The sequence below is a fragment of the Melozone crissalis genome, unplaced genomic scaffold (assembly GCF_028551555.1).
Source record: "Melozone crissalis strain CALT ecotype California unplaced genomic scaffold, PUWL_Pcris_2 ptg000016l_1, whole genome shotgun sequence".
NCBI classification, from domain to species: Eukaryota; Metazoa; Chordata; class Aves; order Passeriformes; family Passerellidae; genus Melozone; species Melozone crissalis.
In genome coordinates, this window is record NW_026535794.1 from 7,133,962 (window position 1) to 7,147,290 (window position 13,329).

The following is a 13,329-nucleotide window of genomic DNA, read 5'->3' on the forward strand; positions in this document are numbered from 1 at the left end:
CTCCCAGTGGGGAGAGCTGGAGGTGCTGTCACCGGGAGCAGCGCCGGTTTCCAGGAGCAGAGGGAGGTGATGGCATTTGGGATGGTGTCACTCGTTCCTGCAGGGCATTCCTGGCCACAGACAGACCTGGGGTGCTGCCACACAGCCAGGCCATCACCTGAGTGAGGGTGAGAGATCTCTGCTGGGAAAACCCAGCCCTGGGCCAGGGTTCTGTTCCCAGCTGGGCTGCCTGGTGCAAGCAGGAATTCACAGTTCTGTCCTGTGCGTGAGTGACTGCTCCCAGCTGACCTAGGAGGTTCTAGTGAAGAGGAAGCACAGGAGGAAGAAGAAGGAAAAGCCTCATCCCAGGGCAGGCACTGGCACAGCCCCCAGCTTGCTGCTGTCACTAAGAATTTATTATTTGTAAAGAAGGAAACTCTGGGGCTGGATTTTAAGTCCCTGTGTCAAGGACTTCTTCTCCTGGCTCCTGGAGTGGGTGGTGGCCATGGACAGACAGATCCTGCAGCAGCCAAAGTGCACCATGTCAGTAACACCAGGGAGCAGCTCTGGCCTGGCTGCTGCACACTCTTCCATGGTAATTCTGGAGCCTTTTTTAGTCTGGACTCATGCTGAGAGCTTGCTGGGAATGGCTCTGGAGTCCAGCACTGTCACAGAGCCAGCACAGAGCTTTAACCCCACTCTGGCCTTTGCTCACTCCCCCTCCTGCAGGATGGGGGGACTGTGAAGGGTGTTCAGTGTTCCACTCATGGGCTGAGAGGAGCCTGTGCTCACTGTGCAATTTAGGATGCACTGGCAAAGGGGGAAGGCAAAATACTTCTCTGTGGTGGAAGCAGAAACAGATCCTGGAAGAAGCAGAAACCAGACACCTCAAATGACAACAGGAGGATGCACTTTATAGATGTAAAATATTTTTATTCGTAAATGCTGATCTTCTAAATCTGTTTCCACAAATTCCAAAACCCATAACACTCTGTATACTTCAAAAAATTCTTTTTTTTGTGTTGTTTTTTGTATTTTTTTGCCAACATTAGATACTATTATACAGAACAGAAAAAACTGTAGGACAAATACTGGTAGGATGTTGGAATATTGTACAAGAGAAGAAAAATATTCAAGAAACAATTTAATACAGCTATTTATCAAGAGAAAAATATATACAATTGATTTATTCTGTAAGATAAAAATACATCATGCCATATACATTACAAGTTCAGAACTGTATTACTGAATATACCAACAGTTTACAGTCCACTTTAATTGTGCACACAAAAAAAAAACTTCATTTTTTTTTTTATATTTAGCCTGTGAAGTGTCAGTACCAGAATTTTAAGTACAAAATAAAAAGCTAACCTGGTTCAAAATGCTGATTAAATTTCTACAAGCAAACACAAAACAGTGTTTATTTTTTTAAAGAAATGTAAACAAAAACAATCCATACAAACACATCTTTAAATTACATTTTCCAAAATCCTATTGCCAGAGTCCTGCAGCTGCAAGCACATTACACCTAATTTTTTTTTCCTTGTTTTCTTTTTAAGAAGGCTATCGCATGAGACTGAAGCTCCAAGTCATTCTATGCTGTTTACATGATTTAATCTGTAGGCTGAACAGTCACCTAATCCTTGACTACTTTTGCTGAAGAAAAAAAACCATGTCCAGCCTCTATTTTGGGTGGTTTTAGCAGTTATTCACAGTTATCACAAATTGTAAGCACAAAAAAACCTGACTTAAGAAATAGGGATGCAACAATATAATACAAATAAAATTAATCTAAATTACCCAAACATCTACAAAAGTCAGAATTGTAATATACACTGCCTTTACCAGGCTTAAGGTTGACTTTAAAAAAATTCTCATAAGACCACAGTTGAGACTGCTTTAAACATACAAAACCCCCTCTCTTTAAATTGAGATTTTGGTTATTCCGAACTGGGAATCGCGTGTCCGTGAGTACATGAGATCATATTGTAACATCCCTATCAACGATTGAGAATAAGCACCCGAACTGCTGCAGAGTCTGGTAGCATTTGGTCAATAACTATTTTTATACTGTATCTTTTTTTCTCAAAATATTTACACTTTTATACAAAGTAACAGAGTTTTGTTAGTTCTGCAGGTAACAGCAGCAGCTTGGCTTTCTTCTAACTTTCTTTTTAAAAATAGCTTCATTCACTTATTCAATAATAAATACAAAAAGGTTCTCTTATTTTACAGAAATCAAAAACTACAATAAACTGACTCATGGAATCAAGTATTTAAATGTATTTTAGTGCAAGTTATTTTTTCCCTTAGCTCTATCCCTAAGGAAGTCGTTTCAGTACATTCCTTGTTCAGTGGTGTCTACTTTTATTTAAAATTTTTTTCTTTAATTAGAGGGCCTGCCCCTTTATCAAATAAGGCTGTGGCCAGCACTTTGGACTTCTCCCTTTCGCTGGTGATTTCAGTCTTACATTCATAGTGGCCACCTGCCCTCCTGCAGGTCAGCCAGCGGTTCTTTGCCCAAGTTAAACAGTTTCTCCTTAGTGAGCTCAAAAACAAAAGTGCTGGACCATTCTGTTAACTCAGTTTCACCTCCACGTGTCTGGAAAGTCAGCTTCAGATTTTGCCGGCTTGCTTCTGGTGCTTGTTGGTTGGTGGGTTATTTTTCCTTTTTTTTTTTTCTTTTTTTTTTTTTTCTTTTTAAATACTTGTGTAGAAATCTGTATTTCCAGAAGTGATATTTTTTTTTTTTCCCCCTTCAAAAAGGCAACAATTTTCCGTCGACAAAATCAAAATGTGAATCACTTCTTCCTAGGGACAAGCAACCCTCAAAGACAGCAAGGAATGCATTCTAGTTCATCCACTTTCGGCAGTTTACAGCTCCACAGTGACATGGAATCTTGTGCTGGTCATCTTCAAAATCAAACTTATAGTCATAGCAAAGCTGGAAGGAAAGGCACAGGAGTGGTTATGGAAGAGCTGGGATTTGCCACAACAGCTCAAACAGCAAAACCCAGCAGAGGCTGCACTGTGAGGGACGGGCAGAGTTTTACAGGAAAGGGAAAGGGAAATGTCACCTCCCCCAGAGCAAACAAACTGTGCCACTGGCCAGGAATCACAGAATGGACGCATGAAACAAGAGGGCTGTAAAGTCAGAACCTGCCCTACCTCCTCCCCCTTCTGGATTCTTCTGCTGGAGCTGATGATAATTTTGTGTCCTCTCTCAAAAGTGACCACCTCAGCCACGCAGTTGGGCGCACACGAGTGGTTGATGTACCTGTGAAGGAAGAGTGGGACAGGTGAAACCTCTTAGGAAAACCCAGCCCTTGAGGCAAATCTGAACCAAACCTCAGGATGGCCTTAGCTCCACGGGCTCACCGCCTTCCCACATACAATTACATTACTTGTTTCTTTACCTAGAAAATGTCAAAAAAAAATCAAGGATCAAAAAAAATTCCTTTCTTCACAGCTGCCATGAAACGTAACTGAAAGATGAGCAAAGCTGATGGAAGAGACAGCTGGGACAGTCTGAAGACTGAATGTACCAGCTCAGAGAATAAACCCCACAAACTCAGAGCCTCCAAGAGCCCCAGCCAACACAGGGGAGGAGGTCAGGGATCCCTCCAGGCCCCAGGAGGAGGTCAGGGATCCCTCCAGGCCCCAGGAGGAGGTCAGGGATCCCTCCAAGGCCCCGGGGGGGGTCAGGGATCCCTCCAAGGCCCCAGGGGAGGGTCAGGGATCCCTCCAAGGCCCCGGGGGGGGTCAGGGATCCCTCCAAGGCCCCAGGGGGGGGTCAGGGATCCCTCCAGGCCACCCACCTTGCAGGGCCTCCCGTCAGGGTGGCGTCGATGACGTGGTCGTTGTCAATGCGGAACATGTACACGCCACGGTTCTGCAAGACACAAGTGGCACAAGGACTCTGGTCAGGTTTTACTGCATTGCCAGTGATGAACCAACAACAAGGGCCAGCTCCCTTCTGCATTCCAGATCAGTCACTGCCCACTGGCTCACGAGGGAAAGCACTGTCATGTACTGCCTGTGTCCCCATGGGTTTGTGAGGGATGAAGGGTCATAAACACAAACCTCTGGACAATTCAGTTTTCCCCAAGAGCTTCCCACTGCCTTTCATCCAGGGTGTATGACTGCCTCCCAGACAGGCACTAACTGTTACAAAGTTACGCAAAGGAAGTGGCTTTAAATATAAGAAGTTCTGATTAGAAACTGAGGTCCTGACATGTCTGGCAGAGCTGTGTCCTCTGGAACAGAGGATGTGTCCTCCCCACCTGGCCAGGGTGCTATGAGATTTATTAAACATTGAAATACTCTGATAACAACCACTGTAGACTCCTCTGGTTTTATTTGAAGCCTATTTGCATTTATGGCACAGCAGAAAACAAATCAGGGGACCTGAACTCATCAGGCAGAGCAGCATTTGATTTGTCCTATGAATGTCTGAATGGGGAAGGGAAAGAGGGAATGAACAAAGAGCCTTACCTGAGACTCATAGAGCTTCTCCTTCCTGTTGGCCACCTCATTCCGGATAATTGTCCCGATATATTCAATGACCATTGTGTGCTTTTCAATGTCTCGAGCAGCATATAAGCCCAGGCCCTACAGAGAGTACACTGAGAGTTAATAACTTTACACTCACAGTGTTCCTCATCGTGCCCCAAACCAGCAGTGGAAAGGGGAGAGAGAGAAGCAGCACTGATAAATAACTGATGCAGTAACAGCCCAATGCAGAATCCAGCCTCACACAGATCCCAGAAAACTTGGCTGCTGCTGTCTTGGTGAGAAAGCTGCTCTTACCCTCTGACACTGACTGTGTAAAGGTTATAAATTCACTGAGAAATAAAAATGGCTGCTGTGAGGAACCCAGGCATGGTGAAGTCCAGCCTGAAATAAACAACCATGCCCACACATGGCAGGATTAGTGACAAAGCTTTTCCAAAACAGACTGTGAAGCAAACCAGCAGCAAGACAAAAAGCAATGGATTCTATACTCCTATGAAGGCAAACAAGCACTGAGCTCTTCCTGCTGGTCTTGTTCCACTTCATCAGCTTGGCCTGAGCATCGCATGCTTCCACTGTGTATTTCTATTTTTATTAAGTGTTACTACATTTTTGAGGAATAGGCTAAAAAACCCCAAAAAACAAACCACCCCAGAACTTTAAAATAATCCTTTTTCTAGATGACAATAACAAAGGAATTTTTAAGATATTTACAGTAATTAGAAACAAATCTTACTTAAGGTAAATCTGTGCAATTGATGTGCCACGTAAAAACTGCCAATTTTGGAATGAGACTGGAAGGAATTTTGCAATCGGTTTAGTTTCGAATTTTCATCTGGATTTGGATAAATATATATGACATCTACAAAATTTAGCTGTTAAACAGATACTAATAAAGGCATATGCAATTTTTGTAATATCCATTTCCTGAGGTGGGAACTGACCTGGATGCGAGAGCGAGCCAGGTACACGTTGGATTTCCACTCGGTTTTCATCTTGCGGTACTGGGAGGACTTGGAATGGACGAACTGTTTGCTGTAAGGCGCGTTCAGCTCCCCCGTGACTGTGCTCTGAAAGGACTTCGATGTGCTGGTGCTATTCAAGGTGTGAGGCCTGTAGGGATTGGGCATGTGACAGGAAAGAATACAAGAAAAACTGAAGATTTCTCTGAAAACAGCCAGGAAACCCAATAAAAATCCTCTCAGACATACAGACACTTAAAGCCAGCTAGCGGAGACACAAAGCAGTTCCTCTGACTGGGGCATGCACATTCACAGCCAAGGACGACAGGGTTTGTAAGCAGCAGACGAAAGCACAAATAACCCTAAAGCAGCCTATAAACCCTGGGCTGTACTATGTGAAATTAAAACAAAATACCTTAACACAAACCTCTTGACATGGGTACTCATTTTAGGCTCGGCACGGGCACAGCCCGTGGGGTTGATGGCAAGAGGAAGTTCCATTAAGGGGTTTCGGCCATAGCGGAAAGTGTAGTTCTCACAGGCCTCAACCCCTGGCAGCTGCAAAAAAAACAGAGAGAGAAAGAAAAAAAATACAAATAATTACATGGTTAATTACGTGGGTAACAAAATGTTTGCTTTTCTGGTCCCCTTCTCATGTGCCTATCCAGCAAGTGGGATGATCCAGCAAGAACTGGGGTGGGGAACTCACCGATTCTGCAATCCTGGCCACTGCAGACACTGTCAAACCAAAGAGGTCTTCACCCTTCAGGTAGCCGGGGAACAGCTGGAGCATTTCAGATTCTTTCCTAACAGAAGCAACGGGCTCCAGGATTTTATCCCACACACCTACACAACCATTGGGAGAGAATTACAGTGATCAAAAAAAATTAAAACTATTGCACTTGGTTTTAAAACAAACACCTGAGGATATGGGAACCAGAACCCAGCACTGAGAAAGCTTTTGTCTTTGATTGCCTATACAAACAGGCCAGGATCTAAAAAGTGAAGTGGAGAATGATTGTTGAGTTGTTAATCTTTGGGATTTAACAAATCACAAAGAAACACACCATTGATTCTGCACCCTCAGTTCTCAGAAATGAAGTTTTCACTGTTCTCAGCATGGAAACTTTCAGTCCTCTGACAAGAACATGGACAGGTTTCTCTTGAGAAATGCTGCAAAAGTAAGATTTTCTGAAAATATACAATATCTTCTATTTCCACTGATTGTTTGTAGTCAGTGCTCATTCTCTGAGGGTGACAGCATCCACAGCACCAAGGCCTTGAGACCCAGGGGCTCACAGGCCTCCAGCACATCCAGGAGCCAATTTCCAAGACCTGCCTAAGTGTTTATGGACACCCTGACATCCTTCATCCTGACAGAGACATTACCCACCCTGAGCACAATGTGGTCACTCAGCTGTTTTTAGAGCTCCCTAACATGAGCCCAGCTGATTTGAAGATAATGCAGCAGTGGCTCTGTGTTTAAACAAAGTCACTTTTCATGAAATGAAACCTGCACTGACTTTCCTACTGCTTAAGTTCATTTTCAACACTCAGTCTTGGGTCTCCTCTGTGGACTTGGAACAATTCTTCTGATCTGCAGCTTATACAGTTTTTTCAGAGGTGATCACAGTCTTCACAGCAGGGTATTAAAAATGGGCCCTGGAAGCTCACTATAAACATTGTTAAAACAGTACCTGCAACAGCTGCTTACCACAGGAACCAGCAATACCACAATGAACAGCAAAGGCACAAATTCACCATCTTAGCTGACAAAATTTACCTTTAGGTGTTGTGTCAGTCAGAACCAGATCCTCGTGGCCCTGCTCCACCACCTTGATGACGAAGAGCGGGAGCCCGTCCTTCTCCTCGATGGAGCAGAGGTAGCGGCAGCGCCTGTTGGCGTACCTCATGCTCCAGTACAGCCTGCTGGCCTCGTAGCCCACGGGGAACAGGGCTTTGGAGGAGTGGAAGGCCTGCATCTGCTGTGGCAGCAGCTGCCCCACGGCGTGGAAGATGAGGCTGCCCACGCGGAAGGTGTGGTCGCGCTCGCCGCGCTGGACGATGCTGGCGATCTGCCGCACCTCGTCGCGCTGCACGTACACCCTCCGGAACACCGCGAAGTAACTCAGCTCCTGCTCGTGAGTTCCCTTTGGTTTGTGCATGGGGCAAAGCATGGTCTTGTCTTTAAAAAACATGCATTGTGCTTTAATGGCACAGGTAAAGTGATAAATATTGGTGCACCTTAACCTGTGGCAACCGCTGGTGGCGCCCATTTTGTGACAGAACATGCATTTCATCTGCAGGCCTCTCCGCAGTGCTAGTTCCACGTTTATTAAGGCACCAGCTTGTGTCTCGTAGACTTCTGTAGACCAAAGAGCGCAGTTCAAATGGACCCAAAGGTCTAAATCCAGGTTGAGAAGCCTTGCTGGTCCATCAGTTAATCCGTCACCCTCCTCGTGACAGAAGCAACATTTCCTGTAGTCTTTAGGCACGGGGTCTGGTTTAAGGGTTGTGCCCAGTTTTTTAAGAAATTCATCTATTTCTTCTTCACAAGGAGGTTTGAATGATCCTTTAGGAATCACAATCTGAATGCTCCACTTTTTCCATTTCATCCCTTTCCATTTCTTACTGGGAGGCCGGCAGTCCTCCAGACTGCTGTGTATTGCTTTTAACCTGGGCTTGAGTTTCACCGTTACCTTCAGCTCATCCGGTTTCGCCTCCACCTTGGCTGCTTCAAAGGCAGGGGGGAACATGATGGGGGGTGATGAGGGTGGGGAAACCTTCTCCTGCAGCTGAGGCAGACAGTGGACATCCAAAGTGGAGATGTTGTTGCTGTACTGATGGAATGCTTTGGGCGGCCTCTCCTTCATCGGCGACTGTGGCAGGGTTGGGACCGATTCCTGGTAATCAACAGAAAACTCTTTAAGAAAAAGATCCCAAACTTGTTAATCATTAAATATAACCTGGAAACATGGGCAGCTCAGTATGGGAGAGGCTTCTCCAAATGCCTAAAATTAAGATGCAGCAACAGATAAAGATGAAATTATCCTGACCCATGTTTCCACAGCTTGGAGCAGGAAACTCCCAGCCTACCTAGAACATGGTGCCCCTTTGATACATGAGAGAAAGCACAAATAATCCTTTGTCCATGTCTGAATGCAAAACAGAGGGCTTAACTGCCTTTGGTGAGTTGACTGCCAGCTTTAGCTCTTAGGAATTCTTAGAAAGTTTTGTTACAACAAAGTAACCTTAAAATATGGGTCATGAACTAATTTAAAGCATAAGAATCTGATATATGATAGAAATGGAAAATTTAGAACTAATGCCACGTAATTTTTTCCTGGAAACAAGTGAGGAAGAATTTCTGCAGGGCTTTGAATTAGATACAACTTGAGGACTTAAACTATTCAGTCACAGTAAACAAGAATTATACCTGCAGAGATTTGTGGAAAAAAACCCCACAAAAACCTAAGAGAGAAAACAAGAACAACAAAGGAAGTTTATATTATGAAGTGCTTAACATGGTTTGTGTGATTAATCTTGAAAGAGTAAATTAAAGGATCAAGAGGCTGAACATGACATTTAATTAACTTAATTAGGTACATGCTGATGCACTTGTAGAGGAATGTTACCCTGTTTATACAACAAATGAAAATGAGCTACATGGGACACTAAAAGGATATGGATGTACACAGAGTTATCTTCTTCAGGTTGTATTCTTAAAATTCAATTCCTCCTGAGAAAGTAAGTAGGATACACTTGAAGGAAGGCTTCAAACTATACAGTCTATACAGTTCTCTATATGAGAACACATTAATTAGGTAAAGCTTGAAAGACACAGCTTGTTGTGTCCAATAGTTTAGGGGAAAAAAGGCACATTTGATCTAGAAACAGCAGAAGACAAGTCAGTTAAAAGAAGTACTCAAAAAATTTTAACTGTTTAACTGAGAAACTCAAAAAGATCATTCAGAATTCAGTGAAGACTATTCACTTTTAGTGATTAAATAATTAGATAAATTTAAGTTCCCCTTCTTCTGACTGAATGACCCTTGACACAGCAAGAAATGATGTCCCATTTCTTTTAGGTGTTGGACACCCCTCCCAGTGTCTGCAGGTAGAGAACTACAGCAGAATATTTGGGACCACCTGAGAAAATTCCCTGGCCTGATTTCACCTTCAGCTGAATGAACTTCTTCAGATGTACTTCTCCAGTAATAAAAAACTCCTTTTCCTTGTCACTGGCTCCCTACTGATGTTTTGGTAATCAGTGCTTTAAAATGGCAGCTTCACCCAAATAAAGTCAGGGAACAGGATTCTGTTTTCCCAGTTACACTGAACAAATTAAACTCTTTTTACAACCTTGCTGCTCAATTATTATTTTCACAGCTGTAATTTTATTTTTAACTGTACAAGCCAAATCCAAATGCAGGATATACCCCCCTTAAAAACGTGTCTGTGGCTGTTTACAATGCCCAGAGAACTTGAATCACTCATTTTTTGAGACTGCATCTTCAAAGTCTGGGACAGCAGCCAAAGGTGATGGCTTTTCTGCCATGCATCTGTCAGACACAAAGTTCTGCAAATATGATTTTTAATTCATGCTGCTGCTTCAGAATCTCAATGTCTGAATATAGAGCAATTAATTTATAAACCTCTCAAATGAAGTGCAAACTTCCCCCTTGGCCCCTCTCTGTTCTCCAACAAATAGCTGCAATAATTTCAGCTCACTTGGGTCTGCCAGTGTTTGATACTTACTTTGTTCTCTGAGTTTTTTGCTTGCACAGCTGCTGAATAAAGAACAAAGCAGTTGTTGCTACAGAATACAATGTCCTTCATTTTATCTGAGCCTTCTTGGGAATCCTGGGAATCAAACACAGAAGAGTGTAAGAAGTGCATTTTAATACCATTCTTCACATAGTAAGTGTAATGAAACAAGTCTTCCAATCTGGCTGGAAACTCTTTTATTTGTAGAACATTTGTGAAATAATGAGGGATGCTGTGATATAAATACTTGATTATTTGACAGATCTAACATTGCCACCACCTACACCCCTGTTCTTCAGCATCTCCTGCCTTTCACAGAAGTTTAACAATCAAAATAAAGCATTCTACACCATGCACCCATCTGCTCCATAGGCACTCTTGCAAAGCAAAATCCATTTTCTTTTATCTTGAGATGGCAAAAGAATGTCTCATTTCAGCCTAATCAAAGCCAGATCTCACTGTTTTATCTCCTGATCCATCTGCAAAACCTTACTGGGAATTCAGTGCATTCTTGTCTGCAAGAACACTTTACTCTCTGCAAGTTCTGGCTGTGTCTTTGTGGTGTAGTCACCTCCTGGTCACTGAGGAGCAATGGCATCCTTTGAAGGAATGACAGTTCCCAGTGTAAGGACAAGAGATTGCAACTGCAATCTGATTCCTGCCCAAAAGAGTGCAAGCATTCCTGCTCTTACAGTGATTCCTGACACAGCAACGTGGCTGCCTCACAAATAATTTTTTTTTTTAATTGAGATCCCTGAAGAGGTCAGGGAAGGAGGTTGGTAGCAGAGCTTTGAGAAATCCCATAGATGGGACTTACTTTGTGAAATGTCCTGGCATTCATTTTGTACCAGCAACAACAACTTTGCCATTTTTAGCTGTACTGCAGATGTGCCTGAATGCCCCACCCTGAATCAGGACACACAAGGGAGGGGAGCAGCACATGAAGCTGAAGTGCTCCTGGCTCCAGGACAAGCAGGACTTTGTGCCATCCCTTGCTAAAGGAGCCCAGCTGAGCACAGGCCCTGCCCTGGCACCTCAGCACTGACCTGTTTGAGGAAGGGCAGGTCCTTGAAGGATTTCCTCACACCACTGCCCAGAACCACGACCTTGCAGTGGGAGCACCAGCGAGGCCTCAGGGCTGAGCCTTCTGCCATGCCCTGGCTGTGATCCTTGTAGCCAGCCAGACCTGGGAACAGATGTTCTGTCAGAGGCTGCATCACACCAAACCAGATTTATGAGAGATCACATATTCTTCACTGGTTTAGAGTACTAGCACCCTCCTGGACAGGGCATGGAAGGAGGGCTTTAAACCTTGAGCTGACAGAAAAATTGTATAAATCAGACCTAAAACAGCTGTGCAAACCAGGCAAAAACACATTCTTGTGTAAAAAAAATCACAAAATTAACTAAGACAGGCATACAGGCTTGAATAACCATGTCAAGCTTTCCAGCATGGGAACAATCTTCCTGAATGAGGTATTTAAAACCAGACTGGACATAAAAAACTCTAATAATGTTAAGAATTATGGGAGAAATGCCTCACTGATATTGATGTAAACAGACAATGGAAATCAGAGATGGAAGAGAACTACTCATGGTTAAATCCAGGAGCATCCACATGATCATGTAAGAAGAGAAAGGTTTTATGTGGACAAAAACTGAATATTGAATACTGAATTCTAGAGCATGGAGTTATGAGGCTGAGATGCACCAGTACTGACTCAGTTAAACCCTGGTACTGCACAGGGGAGGTTCAAGCCCACTCACCATTGCTGTTGGCAGGGAATGGCACATTGGGCTGCTTCAGCCCATAGGGCCCCACCATCCTGGCAGGTCCCATGGGTCCTGCCTGGGGGCCCTGCAGGAGCAAGTGCTGCCTGTACTCCATGGATGGGTTCCCTCTGTGAGTGTTGGTGGCTGCCATGGAGGATGGGACATCTGGAGCATTACTGACCTCGTAACTGTTGGGAATTCTGACATGGAGCAGGTTGGAGAATGCTGCTACAACGCTACTGATATTCTAAAAACAAGAATAAAAACCAAAATAATTTGTTTACATCTGACAAGCAGCTCAGACAGCAGAGATACAAACTATTAGAAGATTGCAACAGCAGCATTACTGCGCTGCAACCCCCTCAGAGTCACTACACATAACCCAAATTAACTGCTGTTGCACTCTATGTATGCAATACATGCTTATTCTTTTTACCTCAGCAGCTGTGGGATGTAAAGTAATTGCTACAGAGATAAGGCCAGATTTAGGACCATTCTGGGATGGTCCAAGCTGGGAGGAGAAGAAGCCAGAACCAGGTAAGGCTCCTGAACCGGGTTCTGATTTTATGTAATTCCTTTTGGCTTCTGAACCTGAAAAAAAAAACCAGAATACAGCACGTTAATCCTACACTTATGGGGACAGACAGAAAACCAATCCTAGCTGTAAATGCTCATCCTGCTGCAGCCTCACCTTTCCCAGTGCTGCTGGGCAGGATGGGAATGATGGGGGATGGGACAGGTTCTGGGTTCTCCTCCTTTACAACCGACAAGTCTGGGTAGCGACTGATCTCCATTCCCACCACGCTCTCAGGAGATGAAGAAGGAACAAAGCTGTCAGGAGTGTCCCTGTCCTCACAGTGATCTTGAACCCTGGAAGAAAACCCAAAAAAGCTGGTTTGGAAATGGACTAAACTTTTGGTAAGCCAAAGTTATAAATCATGACAGGGAACTAAAATGAACTTGCTGGTTGTTCCTGGTCACAGAACTCAAGTAGGTGGTTGGCCATCACCTCTGGGTATCTCATATTCCATTGCACACATATTCCATTTCTTGGGAAAGATTCATGAAGAAAACAAAGACACTGACAGAGCCAAACCCTCTGTTCCCCATGGCTCTATCCCCCAGGGTAAAAAAATGAGCATTTAATATTTGAATTATTTTAATATTTAAACTGTCTGGCCTTTGTCCACATTCAGGCTCCAGTGCTTCACAGACACCCATATTTTGGGAAGGTAAGTGAAAGGGAGGCAAAAGGGAAGACGTCTGCAGGGAGACTCATGTTCCAGCCAGTGTTTCTCACTTGGGAAACTGAGTGGATCTCTGCAGTTTCAGGCTG

General features: G+C 43.9%; 1 protein-coding gene across 8 annotated transcripts in view; it reads right to left on the reverse strand.

The window, feature by feature from the left end:
• Positions 1–891: 891 nt before the first annotated feature.
• The window catches only part of KMT2C (lysine methyltransferase 2C), a 188,356-nt gene continuing 175,918 nt past the window's right edge, over positions 892–13,329 (reverse strand). For 7 of the 8 annotated variants that reach the window (XM_054273841.1, XM_054273845.1, XM_054273848.1 and 4 more), the window contains 13 exons: positions 12,685–12,863; positions 12,430–12,584; positions 11,988–12,240; positions 11,267–11,406; positions 10,212–10,316; positions 7,237–8,356; positions 6,163–6,299; positions 5,869–6,011; positions 5,436–5,604; positions 4,474–4,590; positions 3,798–3,871; positions 3,148–3,256; positions 892–2,923 (listed from right to left, as the gene is read on the reverse strand). In XM_054273841.1, coding sequence (XP_054129816.1) covers positions 2,831–2,923; positions 3,148–3,256; positions 3,798–3,871; positions 4,474–4,590; positions 5,436–5,604; positions 5,869–6,011; positions 6,163–6,299; positions 7,237–8,356; positions 10,212–10,316; positions 11,267–11,406; positions 11,988–12,240; positions 12,430–12,584; positions 12,685–12,863 — 2,794 coding nt within the window. In that variant the 3' untranslated portion in view covers positions 892–2,830. The remainder of the gene's footprint in view (positions 2,924–3,147; positions 3,257–3,797; positions 3,872–4,473; positions 4,591–5,435; positions 5,605–5,868; positions 6,012–6,162; positions 6,300–7,236; positions 8,357–10,211; positions 10,317–11,266; positions 11,407–11,987; positions 12,241–12,429; positions 12,585–12,684; positions 12,864–13,329) is intronic. The other variant, XM_054273842.1, reaches the window with a different exon arrangement.